This window comes from Pleurodeles waltl, chromosome 9, assembly GCF_031143425.1.
Source record: "Pleurodeles waltl isolate 20211129_DDA chromosome 9, aPleWal1.hap1.20221129, whole genome shotgun sequence".
NCBI lineage: Eukaryota > Metazoa > Chordata > Amphibia > Caudata > Salamandridae > Pleurodeles > Pleurodeles waltl.
Genome location: NC_090448.1, coordinates 209816769 through 209839465, shown reverse-complemented (window position 1 = coordinate 209839465; position 22697 = coordinate 209816769). Strand labels below are relative to the sequence as shown.

Below are 22697 nucleotides of genomic sequence, written 5' to 3'. Positions count from 1 at the left end.
TATTATGTGACCCCCCGTTCTTAGGGTCACCTTACACTGTTGGCCTAACCGTGACGATTTCATTGTGACATCCGTCTGCTTATTGCTGTTTTGGGCTCTGTTTTGCAGATTGTGAGGCGGTACAGTGACTTCGATATGCTAAACACTAGTCTTCAGGTAAGACCTGCTTTTTTGTTGCACGTATGTTTGTTCAACATTGACCTGTGATCCGCTGTAAGTGATTTTTCTGGAGTCAGTGTGTGAGATGACCACAGTTGATTTGGCTCAGCAAAATCTAAAATGCCTTTTAAAGCAATAACTTAGCCTGTGCAGCATATGCCATAATTACTGTCCATATTAAGCAAATTCTATTTTATAATTGTTATTTTAAGGGTACTCCAGACAGTTTGCAGAAGTATTATCTGCCAAGTAGATTATTTCCTGTCATACTGCGTAGGTGTCTGATTTGAAACCTCTCCAAGCCAGTTAAATTGACTTTTTTCAGTTTTTATCATATTTGATATTGATATTAACTGATCTCTAAATAATAACTTAGGCAGTTAGATTCATGTTGCAACTGTGATGAATTCTGCCTGCAAGTTAGTCTTTTGATCTGCGGGCGTATAACCAGCTTCTGTTTCTGTTTGCTGCTCAACCTAAAGTACACCTCCTCTCTCTGCTTAGAGCCCATTGTCTGTGTTTCAGTGAAGCCTGAAATGCTGGTCTTATGCAGTAAAGTTATTCTCCAAAGGAAGCAGATGGCATGCTGACCTCACCTGTAAGGTGTCATTAATCCTCAGGCGTTAGGCATGACATCCTCCTCAAAAAAATCTTGTGGCTCACAGTAGGCTCTAAAAGCTTTGAGGTTCTGTGGCAACTCTTTGTCAGTGTTGAGTTTTCAAGATTTGAGCATTTGACGAAACCGAGTATTTCTTTGGCACAGAGCTATTCACTAACACCATAGCAAATATTGATGCCAAGGCTGCCCTCAATGTCTGACTATTACATGATTGAGGAATAGTGTTATATGGGTAGAGAACTGCTGTATTGGAACATCCAGTATGGATCCAAAATGTGCTGAAAATACTTCAGAGTAGGCTCCAAGCTGAGGAAAAGCCTACTTCAAAGCACTTGCTCACGAAGAAGCCTGCTAAAAGCATCTCTTTGGTAAACAACATGCGCATAAATGCACACAAATAACACAGTCTCACCCGTTCACTCACCACAAATTTCTTTCATTACCATAGTCACCACACAAAAAACATCCGTAGCTTGGTTTGTATTTGTGAGTGTGTGTGATGTAATGAACGTGCCATGTGTGCACAGGGATGCTTCCCCTTCGCACACACACACACTTGACGCCCTCTGCTAAAAAAACAAAGTTTTGTACATATAAATTAGCACACCGAGGAACTGTAAAACAAAATAAAACACGCACTTGCAAACTCATAGAAACCATCATACATGTCCTTGCATGTGTCGGTGCTCTCATTTTTAAATCAAGAGGGTTGTTAAACAGGAACGGGAATCTTAGTCTCGCATATATTTAGTCCAAGGTTATAAATAAAACTGCATAACAAAAATCTAAAGCTATCTACCTCCTGGGTTTATTCAAAATAAATTTCAATGTAGAAAGGAAAAGTAGTGAGTACATCAGGTAAATTAACAACAGACTGACTAAAGGTCTGTCTTCCAAAGAAAAGCTCAGAGAGCACGGAGTGCAGAACAATAAATCTATAAGCAAATCTCGAAGGAAAAAATCTGCTAGCAAGAGTTTTGGCTAATTTCCAAATAGCATATTCTTTTCTAATGTCTCGGGAACAGAAGGCACGCACATTTCTTGACCTGATATTATGTGGAGGGCTGGAACAGAATTGTTTCAATGATTACAACCAATCAGCCGATTAGTTCGTACAACACCACTAGAAACTCTTACTTCCTAAAGCATCTTATTGGTTAAAGCTGCATATAATTAATTAAGGAGATGAAATCATACTTATAAAATACAGTAACACAATGTTTTGCTCAACTACCAGCAGAGCTCTGTCGGCTGAGCGGCCTTGACATTATTACAATAAATCTGTATCCCCACTCCAGAACAGATTAGGTTTAAACGCTGAGACCATGACTAAGGTGGCATTTTCTTTGAAATCCTTGAGAAGATAGAAAGACACATGTATGTACATCTAAAATAAACATCAGCTTTTCTGCAGCATTTCATGAATGATTGTCAATGCAGCTAGATGCAGCCTAGTTATGCTAACTAGAGCATGCCTAAATTATAATTTTCAAACAAATAAAATCTCTCTAAAAAATGCACATATCTTCCTCGCCACCACTCTCTCATAGTATCCACCATTGGACGATCTGGGAACATAAACAGCATTGACTTTCAAGGAGATCACCTATAGATCTACACTTAACATTTACAATTACAGACTGCCTCAAATGACAGATGGTGGCTAACACGTAAAGAAATGCATGCACATATGGATCACCCACACCGGAAGATTGACGAACACTACAATTGTAGGGGAATCCACAGAGCTTCTCTCAGCTAGACACTACATTGAAATGAAAACAAATCTTCATCTGTACATAGACATCCAGATTGAGATCCACATGCCTCAAGGCACCATATACACAAGGCTAGGTAACGCTAGTTGAAACACTTCTTTGTCTGTATATGTGCAGCCACAGGGGTTTCTGTGAACTGCTGTGTCCAGAAGATACTGACATTCTAATATTTTCTTATTAAAGGACACAAATCCAGTTTTCAACAGTGGTACCTTCTTAAAGAATGGCATATTAAAAAACCTATCGGCATTTAGAAATAAAAAAAAGTTGTGCAGTGTTTGCTTGTGGTCTGTGGGTTCATTTGCTATCCCCAAACGAGGAGTACGTCAAACTGGTTATTGCAATATTCACTGGAGTTTTCAGTGGTTGTCAGATAGGAGATTCTACCGCTTGTATACCTCATAAAAGCTCATTGAGAGGACAAGCAGCGACTATAGAAGAAATTCTGGAAGGCAGAGAGGGAGCATGTGAGAAAGGAAAGGTGATGTGGATCGCAGCCCTGACAGATGAACGTTCTAATAGCATTACTGAACTTGGAACTTGTCAGTATTGCTATTTGTGGCCTAATACACGCTCCCCCTCGATTCACCTTTGTCTTTGCTCTTTCCCATAAGTCATGGGAGGGCAATAACTAACGTTGGCCATCTCTGTGCTTACCAGTGCAACATCATCTCTGTGGGTAAAGGTGTATATTTTCGACGTTTGATGTCTTTAACTTACAGACAAAAAGTGTATAGAAAAATGGTAACCACTATTCAAAGTCTCTGGGAAGGCACTTCTTAAAATATTTACTTATTGCTGCAAAATTAACACTAGTTCATTTGCAAGCTGTTTATCAATATAAAGGAACACCTCAGATTTAGGTATTGCTCAAATATGAGAAATTCTAATATTGCGTAGAATTAGTTTCCTTAAAGAGCCCACAGAGAGCCTTCCAGACCCCTTAAGATCTGATATAGGTTTAATTATTCTGCAAAAGAATTATGGGATTGGTTGTTTGACTCCTTTTTTTTCTGTGTCAGGCAAAGAGAGTCAAAATGGCACCAAGTAATTAAATAAGGGCCCTGTTTTTCTCTACTGTTTATGGTCAGTCAGAAGGAATCTTTGCTACGCACGCAAGGATTCCTTACTATTTGCTAAATAAGACATGAATAGATTTGTCATTTATCCGCAGGGACCAGTTGTCTTATTGGACTACAGGTTCTACTTTAGGGGTCTGTGTTGCCCTTATGAGTCGTAAGTTTAAATCCAGAGCGTTTCACTCTACCTTTCGACTTTCCAAGGTCGACGCAATGAGTACCAGCAAGTTGGTTACCAATAAGCATCTGTTATTTAGCGCTAAGATGTCCCAACATGCCCCTAACAAATACACATGTTGCGTTAGCAGGAAAGGTATTAATTAAGTTAAGATTTCTTTGCGGAGCCCAGTCATGAACTTCAATGGAATTAACCCACAGAATCGTGGGTTGGTTGAAAACCAAGTCTGTTTCCTGCCGTCTACTACTAAAAATAAAATATGCCAGACCATGGGGTTGTCATTCACTGTGACGCAGAAATGGTTATTGTATTGTACAGGAACACACTGTGAAATCTTGACATTGTGCTTTGCCGACAAACTCACATCTTTCTGTACAAGAAGGTGTCGAGCGCTGCAGCAGTCCAGATCTGAAGGACTTGGATGGCATTCCTGCCTGCGTAGAGCCCTCACTCTTCTGTGTAATTAACTGTTAAGCCTCTTTAAAAACATGTCCCGTATAATGTTCTTAAAGTCCTGCTCAGAATTTGATGCAATAATTAATGTCTCTCTCTACCTTCCTCCTCACCTACCGGGCTCATTCTGTCGGCCTTTCAGTCTGCCCGTCTCATGGTATACTTACTTGCTCTGTGTCTGCTTTCATCTTTCTGCCTTTGTCTATCTCTACCCAGTTCTCTTTCTGCCTCTCTGTTTAATCTACCTGTCGTTTTGGAGTAGTTGCTCCGTAGTTTTTATGTTTTTTCTGCCTGTTTCTCTCTCGACCTGCCTTTTCGTTTCCTGGTGGTTTTCCTTGTTTTTTGGTGTGTCTGTATGCCTGCCTGTGTCTGTTTCTATCCACCTCTTCGTCGATCCACTGTTTGTCTGTTTTTCAGTCCCACTGTCTCATGATGTGCTTGCTTCCTCTGTGCTCTGCCTGCCTTTCTCTCCCTTCCTCTCATGGCCTGCTTCTTTCTTCTTGTGTGTATCTCTCTTCTTGCCTCACCTTATGCTTCCCTCTGTCTGCTTGTGTATCACTCAATCAGCTTGGGGGAATACTTGCTTACTCTGTCATCGACCTACCTCGTTCTGCCTGTTTCTCGGCCGGCGTGCCTCTCACTCTATCCATCTCGTGGTGTACTTGCTTGCTGTTGAGTCTGCTTTCATCTGCCTGCTATATCCACCCTTCTTTTCATTTCTCAGTCGTCCAGTAGTTTGGACATGTTTACTAAAACTCTACTGAATGAAATGGAAGCCTCTGAGTGGTTACGTCATCACAAACGCCTCTCATGCATGGTTAGCAGATGTGCTGACAATAATAATCTCGTTCTTAAATGTGAGCACAAAGCGTTTCCATATTTATCCTGAGGCACCAGTACACTGTAATTAAACTGCTTCTGAGAGATTAAAATACAGCTTACATAATAGTGTTTTGGTACACACCTGCTGTTTTTGGTTACATACCATTATCTTCCACCTCGGGGCCAAAAATAGTTGATATTTTAGTGTTGGAATTAGGATATTAATAGAGCAAGAATTTAGCATATTAACATTTGACCGTGTTTTCCAACATGGTAGTGTCATTTGAATTGGAGCAACACACTATAATACTAAACTCCTTGTACACTCTTTTGCCATACCTGACTACTGTATTTTTAGGTTCAAGTTGTAGGGCGTATAAATAATAAAGTACGGCTGTGGTAAAGCAGGCTCTAAGGCAAAATGGAAACTTACACTAGTGATTTCTTGAGCAGACAACCAGATAAACAAGTTATTTCGTTTTACTGAGTAGGCTAATTCACAGACCTTAAACTCTTCTCACATTTTTGACACAATAATATCAGTAAATTAGCCTGATCATTGTGAAAAAGGCTAAACAATAGCCCAAAACCCAGCTAAAAGTTGTGCGTTACCTAGCTTCAAACCATTGATGATAATAAGGTTGTGAAGTTAGGAAGGAAATTCCCGGCTTCTCTTCCTGTCCTTTCACAGCATTATGCTTGAAGGGATTCTTCCCAAAACTTGCTTTCCACCCCATAGAGCTGGTCAATGCATCCTTTCTGCAGAGAGTGCCGCGTATCTTTGAAGCATGAAGTTTCCAACCCATGAATGAACAGTGCAGACGCTAAACAGTTAGCTAACTAATTATCCATTTCAAATCTACTTCATCCTCGCCATAGACACCAGGCAGCATGAGAAGGAGACAGAACTCGCAGCTTGTTCTATAACTGACAGAGAACCAGACTGCCCTAATGAATATAAAACAGATTTTCCTTATTACCTTAAACAAAGACCGCTATTCTGCACTGCGACTGCTTGCCCTACAAAATGGTAGATTACAGGGCATTACTTGGAGTCTCGGGTGTAGCCAGAGGGTGGATCACATCAATTCTCCGATGTTATTGCTAGCAAAATTGTTATTTTGAATTGTTCAAAAGGAGATACTGCCATGAATTGTGCTGCAGGAATTATCTCCATAACCCTTGCTGTTTATCTTTTTATACACCCTTATTGTAACCTACCACATCTGCTGTTCTAGATGTACATCAGCAATTCCAAGATCTGTCTTTGAAAGCAATGCACAAAGGTGCGGACTTCTAACTGTCCTTGTAAATGCTCTTGTGCTCATTCAAGCCACTTGCCAAGTTGAGTTTGCCACACCTCTAGACGTGGCTAGACTTTAGTATTCTAACATTAGGTACCCCGGTCCCCTCCGAGGCCATGCAATTGAGCACTTCGATTACTAGCATTAGCTGTCCATCCCTCTAAATGTCCCCATATTGTAAAACTACGTCAGTCTGCTAACCACAAAGGTAGAAACATTGGACGTGTTTTACACTGTGGAACACACTTTATGCAGCCAGTGGTGTGCAGTCAAACCACCTGCTCTCAGGGAAGTTCTTAAAATGTACATATTCGTGTTAGTTTCCAACACAACTTTTAGCCCAAACTTTTAGGCATCTCTGGGTAGAGAACTCCCTCCATGTCCTGACCGACCCACATCTGTCCCAGTCACTGCACATGGGCGGCCTTTTCATTTGTTTATTAGCTTCATGTCCCAAAGAGGTGTTTTGTTAGCCTGTTGCATTCACTGACCGACAATGTTTTTTTGTTAACAGGATTCTGAAGTGGCTACGAGGTGACATATTTGGCCTTATAATCAAATAAGTGGGAAAACAAATACAGCTAAATATTCCAGATATTTAGGCATAGAAGATGCAATAAATTCCTAAATAAAATCATAAACGTCCAGCCAGTGACAGCTGAGGAGTGATTGTGGTTCCTCATTCACATATCATTCGTATAATAAAATTGTAACATCAGATGAACCAATTTTTTAAAGATTTAGGTTGTTTTGAAAATATGCAGTTTCTTTCCAAGAGTGCAAACACAAAAATGGTTATGAACATTAAGTTTTTCGCTGAGCAATGCACCCTTCTTTCATTGCTAAATCAGGATTGCCTAAAAGTGGACTCTAAAATGGGGATGTCCAATATTTAGAAAGGTTGAGACTGGTTAACTTCCTACTCTTGTGTGTTTAAGCTTGCACTATCTTACAACATGAGACTGTCCAATGAACATGCCCATTGGCTAGTAACAAAATACATCACAGCCGCTGTGGAAGATTTATATGGGGAAGAGCGAACAGTCTTCATAGAAACTTTGTAAAGTGCTTTTTTCACATGAATGACCTTGCTGAATTTTGTGTGGTTTATCCTTCATACGTAGTAGGTTTAGCGTCCTAGTGTGAGATTGTCAAGGTTGTTGGGCTAGTTTAACAAGCAGGACTTGATCCCGAGGAGTGAGTCTTATGTATTACTATGGGACTAGATTGGCGTAAACAGGTTGTTAATCAGCATTTCGTTGAAATGCCATCGCTTTTTTAAGTTGTGTGGATGTGAGGTAAAGGTGAGTTTAGTGAGAAGGACGACATTTTTCTGAAAGATCAGGCTGTGGAAGTGTCTTCTGTAGTCACTGAGATCAATAGAGGCATACCCTTTGTTTACTTGTGACACAATCCTATATTAAAAAAAAAACCTCTTGTTAACTAGAAAATGGTATCTGGGTTGTATGTTATTACCTTGACCTCCACTCCCTTAACCTGCCACTAAATTGATGTCATTCCTTCGACTAAGCTACGCTGACAAGGCAAGGGTCAGCTTGCCACTACCTTGCCTCCTACATATTCACTATACGTCATCCCTTAAGTAAATTGTATTTAATTAAATTATTTTACCCTAACTTAACCCTGATTGTAAACCTTTCCCTAAATCAAATTATGTTTAACTATTAACCCTAATTTAATCATAATTGTTACCATAGTCTCAAATAATTATACTTTAATTAAATAAATGAAGCATGTTTGGGAGCTAATCTTCCAATGTTCTAGATGGTGTTTTAAAACTTTTAGAAAACAATGATGATGTTATTGTGTTGAAGGGTTGCTCTGGTCTGCATGAATCAAATCCGGCAGTTCATATAATTAATTTATAGACAATGCACCTTTAAGTTAGGCAGTTAGCTAAAACACGTAGAGAGAGTGTAGGAGGCTGGCCTGGCTTGTAGTGGGTACCAGAGGTACTTACACCTTGTGCCAGGTCCAGTTATCCCTTATTAGTGTAGAAGAGGTGTTTCTAGCAGCTTAGGCTGATAGAAGGTAGCTATGGCAAAGCAGCTTAGGCTGAACTAGGAGACATGTAAAGCTCCTACTATACCACTGGTGTCATATGCACAATATCATAAGAAAACACAATACACAGAAGTACTAAAAATAAAGTTACTTTATTTTTATGACAATATGCCAAAAGTATCTCAGTGAGTACCCTCAGTATGAGGATAAGAAATATACACAAGATATATGTACACAAACCAAAATTATGCAGGTAATAGCAAAAGGAAGTAATGCAAGCAATGTAAAGTTACAGTAGATTGCAATAGGAGCACATAGGTATAGGGGCAACACAAACCATAAACTCCAAAAGTGGAATGCGAACCACAAATGGACCCCAAACCTATGTGAGCTTTTAGAGGGTCGCTGGGACTGTAAGAAAACAGTGAGGGTTAGAAAAATAGCCCACGCCAAGACCCTGAAAGGTAGGTGTAAAGTGCACCTACTACCCCCAGAGAGCACAGAAGTCGTGATAGGGGGTTTCTGCAGGAAGAACAAACACCAGCAATGCAACAACAGTGGATTTCCGGACCTGAGTACCTGTAAGACAAGGGGACCAAGTCCAATAGTCGCGACGGTGTCGAGAGTGGGCAGGAGCCCAGGAAATGCCAGCTTCGGGTGCAAGGAAGCTGCCACCTGTTGGAAGAAGCTTGGTGTTCTGCAAGAACGAGGAGGACTAGGAACTTCCCCTTTGGAGGATGGATGTCCCATGTCGTGAAGAAGCTTGCAGAGGTGTTCCCACGCAGAAAGACCGCACACAAGCCTTGCTAGCTGGAAGGGTCGCGGTTAGGGTTTTTGGATGCTGCTGTGGCCCAGGAGGGACCAGGATGTCGCCACTTGGATGAGGAGACAGAGGGGGCGCCCAGCAAGTCAGGGAGCCCTCACAGAAGCAGGCAGCACCCGCAGAAGTACCTGAACAGGCACTTAGAAGAAAAGTGAACCGGAGTCCACCCGAAGTCACAAAAGGGAGTCCCACGACGTCGGAGGACAACTCCGAAGGTTGTGCACTGCAGGTTAGAGTGTCGGGGACCCAGGCTTGGCTGTGCACGAAGGAAATCCTGGAAGAGTGCACAGGAGCCGGAGTAGCTTCAAATCATGCGGGACCCAGCAATGCAGTCTAGCGTGGGGAGGCAAGGACTTACCTCCACCAAACCTGGACTGAAGAGTCACTGGACTGTGGGAGTCACTTGGACAGAGTTGCTGAGTTCCAGGGACCACGCTCGTTGTGCTGAGAGGGGACCCAGAGGACCGGTGATGCAGTCTTTTGTTGCCTGCGGTTGCAGGGGGAAGATTCAGTCGACCCACGGGAGATTTCTTCAGAGCTCCTGGTGCAGAGAGGAGGCAGGCTACCCCCAGAGCATGCACCAACTGGAAACAGTTGAGAAAGCCGGCAGGATGAAGAGATACAAGGTTGCCAGTAGTCGTCTTGCTACTTTGTTGCGGTTTTGCAGGCGTCCTGAGCAGTCAGCGGTCGATCCTTTGGCAGACGGTGAAGAGGGAGATACAGAGGAACTCTGGTGAGCTCTTGCATTCGTTATTTGGTGAGATCCCCAAAGCAGAGACACTAAATAGCCAGAAAAGGAGGTTTGGCTACCTAGGAAGGAGGATTGGCTACCAAGAGAGGTAAGAGCCTATCAGAAGGAGCCTCTGACATCACCTGCTGGCACTGGCCACTCGGAGCAGTCCAGTGTGCCACAAACACCTCGGTTTCCAAGATGGCAGAGGTCTGGGACACACTGGAGGAGCTCTGGGCACCTCCCCTGGGAGGTGCAGGTCAGCGGAGTGGTCACTCCCCTTTCCTTTGTCCAGTTTCGCACCAGAGCAGGGCTGGGGGATCCCTGAACCGGTGTAGACTGGCTTATGCAGAGATGGGCACCATCTGTGCCCATCAAAGCATTTCCAGAGGCTGGGGGAGGCTACTCCTCCCCAGCCTTCACACCTATTTCCAAAGGGAGAGGGTGATACGCCCTCTCTCAGAGGAAATCCTTTGTTCTGCCTTCCTGGGCCAGGGCTGCCTGTACCCCAGGAGGGCAGAAACCTGTCTGAGGGGTTGGCAGAAGCAGCAGCTGCAGTGGAGACCCCAGAAAGGCAGCTTGGCAGTACCCGGGTTCTGTGCTAGAGACCCGGGGGATCATGGAATTGTCCGTCCCCCCCCCCCCCATGCCAGGATGGCATTGGGGTGACAATTCCATGATCTTAGACATGTTACATGGCCATGTTCGGAGTTACCATTGTGACGCTGTAGTGATCTATGTACAGTGCACGCGTGTAATGGTGTCCCCGCACTCACAAAGTCCGGGGAATTTGCCCTGAACGATGTGGGGGCACCTTGGCTAGTGCCAGGGTGCCCACACACTAAGTAACTTTGCACCCAACCTTCACTAGGTGAAGGTTAGACATAGAGGTGACTTATAAGTTACTTAAGTGCAGTGGTAAATGGCTGTGAAATAACGTGGACGTTATTTCACTCAGGCTGCACTGGCAGGCCTGTGTAAGAATTGTCAGAGCTCCCTATGGGTGGCAAAAGAAATGCTGCAGCCCATAGGGATCTCCTGGAACCCCAATACCCTGGGTACCTCAGTACCATATGCTAGGGAATTATATGGGTGTACCAGTATGCCAATGTAAATTGGTAAATTTAGTCACTAGCCTGTTAGTGACAAATTTGGAAAGCAGAGAGAGCATAACCACTGAGGTTCTGGTTAGCAAAGCCTCAGTGAGACAGTTAGGCATCACACAGGGAAAACATACAGGGCACATACTTATGAGCACTGGGGCCCTGCCTGGCAGGGTCCCGGTGACACATAGACTAAAACAACATATATACAGTGAAATATGGGGGTAACATGCCAGGCAAGATGGTACTTTCCTACAGAGAGAGAGATTTTATTGTGTAGTTACTTAAAACCATAACACAAGAAATAAAAATAGATAAGCACTATATAAAAAGGTAAAAAAGAAAAATCATTGTTCAGTCATTTCAGTTCGGCTCCATAGGAGCTCGCTTTAAATGATAGTTAAGTGTTGCTATTTAAAAAAATTGCGTTGCTCCAGTGTGAGTAGAGCAGCGCTTAATGTTATTGTAGTCCATTGTCAGGCATTAAGCCTGTCCTCCTCCTTTAGATCGACAGGGGGGCAATGTTGCTCGTTTATCTCCTGCTTTTGTGACACCTGCAGTAGAAACTTTACCAAGGCACAATTCAACTGTAGGTCACCTGGTGCAAAGCACGCCATTACTGCTTGTCTCCATGTCCGTGTGCCCTTATCATTAAATTTGCACTTCACTAGGGCTTTTAGTTCTAGTGCGAGATGATTGCAAGAACAAAGGACGTGGAGGAGATCTTCCCTGTCCTCGCGGCACATAGAGTTGGTTACGTCCCTCAACCAGGGGGCCGCATATAAGGCAAGTGGTAGGAGACCAAGTCAGTACTTTAAGAAGTCCTCCTTTGTTCGTTTCAAGAAGCCCTGGCCTAGGTATGGCTGTGGTGTCAAAGACGTGTAGGTGTGCACTGTCATCCAGGTGTGAGAAGGCTGCTTTGTCCTCCAGTAGTGACTGGAGCCTAAGCGATTTCCTAGCTGCTTTCTTAAAGGCATTGTGTGGGATTGAGGTCCTCCACAAGTCCGTTAGTCCGGTCTTCTTAAGAGAGTCATCTAAGTGATTTCTGAATGGGGAGGTGTTCTTGCGTTCAAGCTCTTGCCACAAATGATAGTTGAGAGTGCCTGGAAAGGCACCGCGGGCTTTGCTCCAAAAGCTTATGTAGGTGACAGGTCGAGCCAGGGTTTGGTTCAGCAGACCAAACTCCAATCTCAGTTGGGCAGTAGAGGTGAATCTGGGGATGTTAAAGATCATCCGGTAAGCTTTGCTCACTGCACAATTTAAGATATCAGAGTCCCTGCCTCTTTGAGCTTCACTCCCGTATGCACGCCCGGGACATCTTGTTTGGGGTCAAGGGCAACAAGTTTTTATGTTTACTTTGTCCTTGGGACAAGTAGGCCCAAACCCCTGCAGCACAAACCCTTTGGCTGCCTGTTTACAGAGAGTGGAACTCTCTGCAGTTGAGGTAATGTGTTTCCAAAAGATAATGCTGTTCGAACTTGTATTTATGGTTCATTATTTCAAAGCCTTCATTATTAGGGTGCGTGCTGTAAATAAATGTTTTAAGGTCACACTTCACTACTGACGTTGGTTCCAGTACAAAAAAAAAAAAACGTGTACACACATGTTTGAAAAGTTTAGGCTAAGAGGCTAAGTATAATGCTCCCAGAATGCTCTCTGATTATATGCAAATGAAGTGTCATTTAGTAAAATGTGTTGATGCATGCTAGTATTTCCCAAAAATATTTCTAATGGAAAATCAGTGTAACCATTTTCAACAAGATTATGGGAAGCATGAAAATAAACAAACACTGACAAAGCCAACTGATCTGACATTTTTTTATAAGTCTTTTAGTTTCATCAATGCGTGTCTTGTTTTGACATGGCTTTTGTAACACTTTATTGTTGTGGGAGCTACCAGGCCCTCAACATTGTAACAAACATTGGCAAAACCCCCCAAAAAGTTTTTGAACTCTTAAAGCACACGTTGCCACCAGCGGCATAACAAAGGCCCCGCAGCCGCCCTCCAGGGGGCCCCTTCAGCACAGCACCTGCCCTGAGTGAGTCTGGAGAGGGGGCTCCTCCATGTTCTTTGCAAAGGGGCACCCTCCAGTTTCGTTACGTCACTGATTGCCACTGTAGTTCCTGACACTGAACAAAACTACTTTGTGTGCCAATATGCTCCTTGTGGAAGAGCAGAATGCGATCACTCACAGTAAAGCCAGCCGAAAGAGAGAGAAATAGAAGTTTAATAAAAACAAAATGTCTTTGTTAACACCAGACCTAATTAGGGACCAAGACCCACATGTAGGTAGCTTTTTGCACGTCGCCAACAGCGACTTTCACTGTTTGCGACGTGCAAAAAGCACATTGCGATGCACAAACCCAGTTTTGCGATTCAGTAACCTGGTTACCGAATCACAAAACGGGTTTCGACTCGCAATTAGTAAGGGGTGTTCCCTTCCTAATTGCAACTCGCAGTGCAATGTAGGATTGTTTTGTGACCGCGAACGTGTCTCCAGCAGGCCACCATTCGCGAGGGGGTCGCAAATTGCGACCCACCTCATGATTATTCATGATGTGGGCATTTGCGAAGCCCTTGCGAATCACAGATGGTGTCAAGGACACCCTCCTACATTCGGATTTGCGACTCGCAATTTGCAGGTCACAAATCTGAACCTACCTACTTATGGCCCCAAATTCTTAAAGAAAGTCACAAAAGTGCACCCTTGGTATATGTCGTACCCCTATAAAATATTTGTGAACTGTATTTTAGCATGGGTAAATACGATGTGTAGATTTGCTCATGTGAAAATCTATTGAGCATTTGCAAGTTCATTTTCCCTCCAGCCACTTTCTTCCCACCCTGGAAGAAGTTCTAATTCTGCCATTGTCAGGAGTAAATGTCCAACCTTTCTTATTATGGGAAAATATTAGAGAGAAGCTGGTAAAAATCTTTAAAACATGCAGGTTAGTAGGTTTGCAGACTCAAAGGCATTCCAGCCCTGTTACTATTGCTTACTGCTTCCTCCAGCCCCAGTATGCAGATCTGCAGAAAGGTGGCAAAATAAGGAAATTGCTACAGTAGGGATTGAAACTCCAAGTATTCAAGCCCTACTATGGTAGTAGCCCTGGCATAATCAGAGAGGCTATTAATTGCTGCCATAATTTGTCGCCACACTACATGGCACCAAAGGGACAAGTAGATCTTTTTACAGGACAAGTAGATTTGAGAAGCAACCTGTCCCCTGGACAAGTAGATATTTTAATAAATTCCACACCCCTGGTTATAGTGTGGAGGAGCTTGGCCTATAGCACTTTTAAGAGGTGGGTGTATGAGGGCCCATTCAGAAGGGGTTTTAGTCTTTTTAGTGAGAGTGCTATGCATAGACTTTTTCCCATTAGGCTTTTCCTTTGATGATCGAAGTTCCCTGATTTGTCAACAGTGACTCCAAGATATTTGTACTATCTGTGTGGACCTGTTGTGTCTCACCCCAAAACCAGGCTCTCGCGGATGGCTTTGACCTAATTGACTGTGTGCGTGTTTTGCCAAAGTTTGCTGTCAAGGCATTCGTAGCTGTGTAGAGCTGAGTGACATTGAGTAGTCTCTGAAGGCCTACCTCCGTGTGGCTGAGTAGTACGAGATCGTCGGCATACATGAGGCACAGTAGCTCGATGTCCCCAATTTTTGGAGGGTGCGAGTTTGTAAGGGTGAGGGCACCCGCTAAGTCTGCTAGATATAGATTGAACAGTGTGGGTGTCAGAACGCAGCCCTGTTTTAGGCCTTTGGTTGTAGGGATCTGCCTTGCTTTGCCTAGTTTTGTATGGACCCATGTGTCTGTGAGGAGAGCTATTATTAGGCGTAGAAGTGGATGGGGAAGCCCCCAGGTTGCAAGCTTCTTCCACTACCGGTTTCGGTCCACATGGTCGAATGCCGCCTTAAAGTCAACAAAGCATAGGTGGAGCTTACGTTTCAGTGTTTTTGCTTTGTCACTTAAGAGGGCAATGGCTGTGATGTTCGTGATGGTGCCGGTATGTTTGGAGAATCCTGTTTGAATCGTAGGCATTATTTCCTTTTTGGTAGCCCATGCCAGCAGATGATCCAGTAACAGGACTGCAAAATACTTTGTGTCGTCAATTAAGGCAATCAGACAATAGTTATCGGGAAGCGACCTGTCCCCTGTTTTATAGATGAGGGAGATTATAGACCCCTTCCAGGACTGCGGGATCTTTCCTGTCAGACCTATTTCCAGGTAGAGGGGTTCAAGAATCTTTTCCCAGAAGGGTCTATTGTGCTTGAAGACTGCAGGCGGGAGGCCCTTTGGTCCCAGGGTGCCATCTCTCCGGCCCTTGGCTAGCTGGTTATGTATAGTGATAGAATCGGTGAGTAATGAATGCTTAGTCTTTGGTGCAAGCCTGGGGCGAGGAAGACATCCTGGTGTGATCATGCTTTGTGTGTCCATGCTAACTGGTATTGGTCCGTTGACATGCAGTCCGAGATATTTGGCCCAGCCAGCTTCTGGTATATGCAATGTAATGGCACCATGGTATGGGTGTGTGAGGTTGCATATTGTGCGCCAGAAGCGTACGCTGTTGTTACTCCTTGCATCCGAAGGTAGCCTGGCCCACAAGTCTTCATTGTGGCTCCTATTGATTGCCCATTTTAGTTTTTTCAGTTCCTGTTTGTGGTGCCTTAGGTTTGTCAGAAGCTCTGGATTACTTGGGCTGCCACGGAGTCGCCTTATTCTGGAGTTGATTTTTCTATTTGCATCTCGCAGTGCTGACCTGTGGGCTTGCGCCAGGTGACTTACTGCTGCAGGTGGTGGTGGTCGCCTGTTGGTAATTGGTACCCCAAACATTCCGCTAAGCCTGGTTGTGAGTTGTTCCCATTTCTGTACTTCGCTATCGTTAGTTGTTTCAAGTTCGAGTGCGAGATCCGTTGCTGTTTTGATGAGTTGGTCAATGTTTGATTGCCCACATTTGACACGCTTGCAATTTGGGGTAAAAGTGGTGATTTGTGCAATGTTTGTTTTCTCTATTTTGGTTATCCCCAGTTTGATGGATACTTCCTGTGAGCAGTGATCACTCCTGCACCTATTGCCTAGCTGAAAAGAGGCTACTTGCTTGAATAGTGGAAGAGAAACAAATGTGTAGTCAATTGTGGTGGATGCAATGATGCTGCCGGAGGCAAGTCTTCAGTAAATCTGCCATTCAGGGCTCGTAGATGTAACAGTTCCAAGCCATTGAGCAGCATCCTGTTGATCTTTGTAGGATGGCCATGTATGTTAGCCCCTTGTGCAGGGATGTCCCAGGCCCTTTAGGTGCAGATTAAAGTCCCCTGAGACGACGATGTCTGCCCCGTCAGCTATGACGCCGCTGCTTATGAAGTTCTCGAGGAGAGCCACTAAATTATTGGCTTCACTGAGTTTAGTTTTAGGGTGAAGGTAGGTGTTTACAAGAAGTATCTCTACTGCAGACGCGCTTGTTGTAGCGGCAATTGACACCGCATTGATGGAGTAGCAGGTGGAATGGAAAGGGGTGACTCTAGCTGATAATGCTAGGGAGACATAAGTGGCAAGGCCACCTTGCAGATGCCCATACTTCGCTATCCTGACTGCTGGGGTAATGAAACACATACAGCAAGTGAAATGGTTCCTCCAGCCAGGTTTCCTGCATTAATATGATGTCAAAGGTGCTGATGTATTGTATAAAATCAGAGTCCTGTACTTTGGAGAGGAGGCCATTGACGTTCCATGAGAACATATGGAGGGTCTCCTTTATAGATGTAAAGCCCATCTTTTTATCTAAGGTTTGTCACCCTTGCCTGTTGCAGTTGTTGATTGTTTTTGAAAACCACCTAAGTCTTCATTGTTTGAGAAGAGGTAGGCCGAGGTGATGGATTTTTGGGGCCGAGATTTCCCTCTAGCAGTCCTGGAGGAACTTGATTTTACCGGGGAGCAGCCCGAGCGCTCCTGAGTACGGAGCATGTATCCCGGCACTGTGGGCCTGGTTCTAAAGCGGGATCCGGTGATAGGGGAGTTGGGTAGTTAACTTCACAGTTCGTGGTAATACTGATACCCCAGCATTCGAAGGTTGTACTTTCTCCTAAGATTGTTTGGGCAATGTTTTCATTGCTCCCGAAAATGAGAAAACATAGTATGCCATTGACACACTGTTTTAGTGGGAAACCTCGGGCTTTTATAATGGTTCCCTGCACTGAGACATACACATTGAAGATCAGCATTATAGGGTCGTTGGATACCCACAGGTTTGCAAAAGCTTCACATTCCCTCTGCCCCAGATTAGTCCAGTAAGTATAAAGACAAAAGTAACAAATCGAAAGTACCAAGCACTTAATATGAAAATATCACTGCAGTGACACTTGATCTTTTCTTAGTTCAATTCTTGCATCTCCGACTACATCAAAACAACTACTTCTGCTAACATGTTTTAAGGAACAACAAGGCTTCAGTAGTCCTATATTAAACAGCACTATATTAAAACAGATGTTATATTTATGCATTATCACCCTTAACTGTAAATGTTAATCTGAAGTATGTTTTGATCTACTCTTGGTTCCAACTTCTGTTAGAACCATTATGAGATTGGCGTACAGTATATACAGACAAAAGGAATATTTTACGTGAGTTACATGACGAGTGATGAGGCATAATTCTAGTACTTATATTATTGTAATGTTATAGTGAAATAATGTTCCTGTATCCTTTTAGTGTTAACTGATGTAGTCTTGCATAATGTATACCTCGAATGTGGCAATACAGTGATCACTATTGAATCATCACTTGCAGGAATACTCATTTCTCAGATCATCATATACTTTTCACATCTGACTGTACAAAAAGCAAAATGTGCTTGTTTAAATATGGTTCAGCATTTTTTGTATGATAGAATCATTTCTTATATTATTTACAGTTTTATAGAATATTCATATTCTAACACCCAACATGTAGTAATGATTTAACTACATCTAATTCAGCTTAGCTAGTTCTTTTCTGTCATTAAGTTTTAGTGGCGCCTGTTTATGATATTTTGTCTTCATGTGAATTGAAACACTAGTAGGTAGCTGGTGCTCTTGAAGTCATCTAAAAGTGTAATGCTGTAGATCCTTATACCACCCTAAGTATATAATTTTTTTAAATAACCAATTTTGTTGTTTCATAGCAATACAATGACCACCACATCCAGCCATTGCTGGTTGATATTAAAAGATAACACAACATGGTTATATATATTTTTTAATTAGATTTTATGGGTTGTACATCAAAACTCAAAGATAAATACGTATCTGAGATCAGTGACAAGTAAGTAAAAACACGAAAGAGAACTGAGACCCCCCGTACCTTTCCTTATCATAGCATTGTCTTATTTATATCTATGGGGGTCTGGCTCTGTGGACAATCAGCAATTGTACCCTTTTGCTTCCACAGTCCCTTCTGTATCTCTGGAGTGTCTCTTTGGCCATCATCACTCCTTCTGTGTCGGAGGTCGTGCACCAAAACCTAGATTTTACTTGAGTTTCATCTATTGTACCTATCCCACCTCCCATCCACCCCATTATTTTCACATATTTCTTTTCTTTACCTCTGTCCTGGTACACTTCCCTTTCCATTATTCGACATCTGTCCATGCCCTCCCACCATTCATTATAGCCTGGTGATGTCCATGATCTCCACTTTCTGTTAATGTCTCTTTTATCGTTCATAAGACAGAGGTTAATCAGTAGCTTTTGATACCTGGTTTGATCGGTTGGGCCCCATATTCCCAGGAGTACTGTTTCTGGTTTCAGTTCCAAAGTGTTCCCCGTGGCGTTCTCCAGGGCCTTTGCTATTTCTCTCCATAACCTGGCAACCTTAGGGCAACTCCACAGAGTCTGATAAAATGTGCCAGTGTCCCCAAAGCCCTGCAGACAATTTAGCGTTTGTTGCCTTCCCTATCTTGTACAGCAAGGATCTCGTATAGTACACCCGGTGCAGTATTTTAAATTGTATCAGTTTAAGCGATGCCACAATGGCTACCGCTGCTGGGAACATAAGCGATTCTGCCCAGTCGGTCTCCTCCAGCTCCTCATAATCCCCTCTCTCATAGTGTTTAGTGAGGATTACATATTTCTCATTATAGTACTGTATGTCAATGAAATTAGTTTCCTTGTTATCTCACCCTCCAAAAGTTGTATCTCCAGTGGAGCATCCTCCTGTGTTTCCATCTCTACCGGGATACTGTGGATCATAGCCACCCTCAGCCGGGCATATTGTAGCCATTGTGCATCAGGCATTTGATATTCTGTTTTGAGGTGTGAAAATGGTACCACCCTCTTTGTGTATCATACTTTGGCCAGGTACGATATCCCTATGGCAACCCAACCCCTAAATCCTCTCGGCATTCACCTTAGGCAGTCGTGTACCCTCTCATATAGGTGTCCGTGGAGTCAGACGGTTGGCCCACCCCATTTCTTTGGTACATTTCCTCCATATCTGTTGGTGGGCTGAATGCGGGTCTCAATTTACCCCCGTATAACCAATGTAAGTAGCTATTGTTGTGCATGGACCCCCTGTTTACCTGGAACGCCGGGTTCTCCCTTGAAGCAAAAGCCCAATGATTAACTATGCTTACTTGCACCACTTCGTAATATCTCTGAATATTAGGGAGGGCTATGCAGTGTGCGAAGAGCGATTCTGGGCTGCCCGTCTGATCGGTGAAGTGTGCGAACCAGGGAGTCCACTCTGATAAAAATGAGTCTGTAATGGGATAGGGAGAGTTCTGCAGAATGTAAAGAAAATGAGGAAGATTAACCTTATTAAATAGTGCAGTAATTCTCCCACCAAAGAAACCAGGCAGGATTGCCAATATTTAACCTCTGTTTCGAACCTTTGGAGAAGGGGAAACAGATTTGCATCATAGTAGAGGGAGGGTCGGCTTGTAACCCAAATACCTAGATACTTGAACCTATCTAGTTCTACCCTTAATAGTAAGGTCATCATTTGGCCAGGTGTCCATATGTCTACGGGTAAGACCAACGGTTTATCCCAGTTAATTACAAACCCAGAGACTTCACCAAACACCCAGAAGATATCTCCCAAAAGTCCGACCGAAGAGGGTACCCGAGTTAAATATAGCTGAGTATCATCCGTGTACAATGAAATGCATTCCTCTTTGACACTATTGGTCGGCTATCCCCATATCAGCTCATCCATCGTAATCTAGTTGGCCAGGCCCTCATTCGCCTCTGCAGAGCATTGGCACCTGGGACCAGCCCTCTCTGGTCCCCCATACATAATCTAAATTCACGTGAGAGATAGCCATTGGCTCTCACTTTTGCAGTGGGGTTGTTGTATAATAGCTCAATCCACTGCCGGAATTTCGGCCAAAGCTAATTTTTCCAGGATTCCAAACATGTACCTCCATTCCATGGAGTTGAATGCCTTATTAGCATCCAGGGAAAGTATGGCTCGCCCTTTGGTGCAGCTTATCAAAGCCAAATTATTATGAAGCTGCCGGAGATTCAATGCCGTGGAGCAACCAGCTATAAACCGTGTTTGATCCGGATGGTCCAGGGTCGTCCTTACTTTCCGGAGTCTGATCGCCAGCGCTTTAGCTAGGATTTTGACATCAGCATTTGATACTGAGATTGGGCAATAGGAGTCGCCCCAGTGCCTGGGCTTGCCCAGTTTAGGCAACAGGACAGTCGTTGCTGATCTCATACCTTTAGTGAGTTCCCCGGTTTCAAAGGCTTTTAGTAAAGCTGTATGCAAGTGTTGGATCAGCCACTTATGAAGTTTTCAAAAGAAATCAATCAGGAACCTATTGGGCACTGGGGTTTTCCCCATCTGCAATTGCCCCATTGCTTCCGACAATTCTTCCTCAGTGATATCCTCCTCTAACTCACTGCTCTGAAGGGGGGATAATCGTGCCATGGCACAATCAGTGATGAAGCTGTCTATTTCCTCCACTGGTATTGTTATACTGGGTTCAAAGAATTCCGCCAGTTGGGCAGCCAGTTCTTCCATAACACCCTTGGGCTCCCTAATTATCGCCCCCTTAATTGTCCGTATTTCTTTGATGAATGAGTTACTTTGTTCTTTCTTGCCTATCCAGGCTAATAGTTTACCTGTCTTGTTACCTGCCTTGTATAGGCATTTACTTGTCAAAAGATATTGCCGTTTTACTTCGTCTTTAGCCATTACGTCATATTCCTCCATTTTTTTTCACCATTGCTTTCTTTGTTTCCTGATCCGGTGACACTGCATAACAATGTTCTAATGCTATGAGTTTGTTTTCCAATGTGAAAGACAGCATTATTACAGGCATTCCATCAAGTCCACCACCACCACACTAAGGAAACTTCTCCATATAAACATTACAGCAGGCCCAACCTGCCACTTGCAGCAGATCTTAGCATGTTTTTTTGGGGCTGCCCCTGGCTAGACAAGTTTGTCTTGATGAGCACACCAATCCACCTCCTTACACCACGGAGACAGCCAGGGGTGATTTGGGGATCCACTTAAAGAAAAAAAAAAACATTATATATATATTTGCCACAGTGTTGGCCACTCCCAACAGCATGTGGTTGATGCTTGTGCCTCCAACTCCCTCAAAGAAGCCTAGAAGAAATGATTTTGGCAAGAGTCCATCCCAACACCTCCGTCAGTTCTACAGCAGTGGCCGTCCAATACTTCACAATGACTGGACCCATCCAACTCATATGATAAAAATGTGCCAGAGTACGCAGATGTCTGAAGCAGGCTGGGGTGGGAAGTAGGTGTTGTTTGTGTAAGCTGTTGGGGGCTAAATAAGCACAGTGTAATTAGTTTGTCTATACAAGCTACAGTTTGGAAGAAATTGCAATAGTACGAGCGGCCATCAAAGCATCTTGCCAGTCCTCATAGTTCCGCTCTCCCACCCACTCCTCCCACTGGGCCAGTACGTGTATCAGTGTGTCAGGGGTATTGTGCATCCGTTTCTGATAAATTTGAGTGATACCACCCTTTGATAGGGAGCCCATCAGGAGCTTAGCCTCTAAGGTGCTGAATTCTGAAGTACAGTGTCCAGTGGAATGTGAGGTTGTGCATGTTTCAACTGAAGGTATTTATAAAACTGGGTGTGTGATAGAGCATATATGAAAGGAACACATCCAGATGTCCCCAAACAGGGATATACCTATTTTGTCCCACCGCCAAAACCCCTTTAGGCCAGCTGTCTCGCTCAATCACCTACCCATCCACAATGGCAATTCCTGGGTGAGCATAGAGTCCCAGCTGGTATGTCAGAGTTCGCACACCAGCTCAGAAAGACCACTCAAGTCACTTCCGGGAGGGCCTGTTGAAGTTGGGCACCATACAACACCCCCAGCACCCCCTCAAATACCACGGAGGACAGCTCCACTCTATACGCTGTGTCTGGCCACCCACCATTGAAGCAGTCATTTATGACCAGGGTTTGGAATGTCAGGTAATAGAGGTACAGATTGGTCATACCTAGTCCATCCTCATATGGCGCCTGCTGACATTTAGGGCCTTATTACGACCCTGCCGGTAGTGCCGCATTGGACTGCCAGCACCGCCAGTTTTCGTTTCCACGATGGTCTGACGGTGCTGGTGGTCCTAATCTGCCAGAGCAAAGCTGCAAGC

The 22697-nt window shown here is 43.8% G+C and overlaps 1 protein-coding gene across 4 annotated transcripts in view; it reads left to right on the top strand.

Annotated features, from left to right (window-relative positions):
• PXK (PX domain containing serine/threonine kinase like) overlaps window positions 1-22697 on the top strand; it is a 317799-nt gene that overhangs the window by 68702 nt on the left and 226400 nt on the right. For all 4 annotated transcript variants that reach the window (XM_069206554.1, XM_069206556.1, XM_069206555.1 and 1 more), the window contains exon 3: window positions 109-156. In XM_069206554.1, coding sequence (XP_069062655.1) covers window positions 109-156 — 48 coding nt within the window. The remainder of the gene's footprint in view (window positions 1-108; window positions 157-22697) is intronic.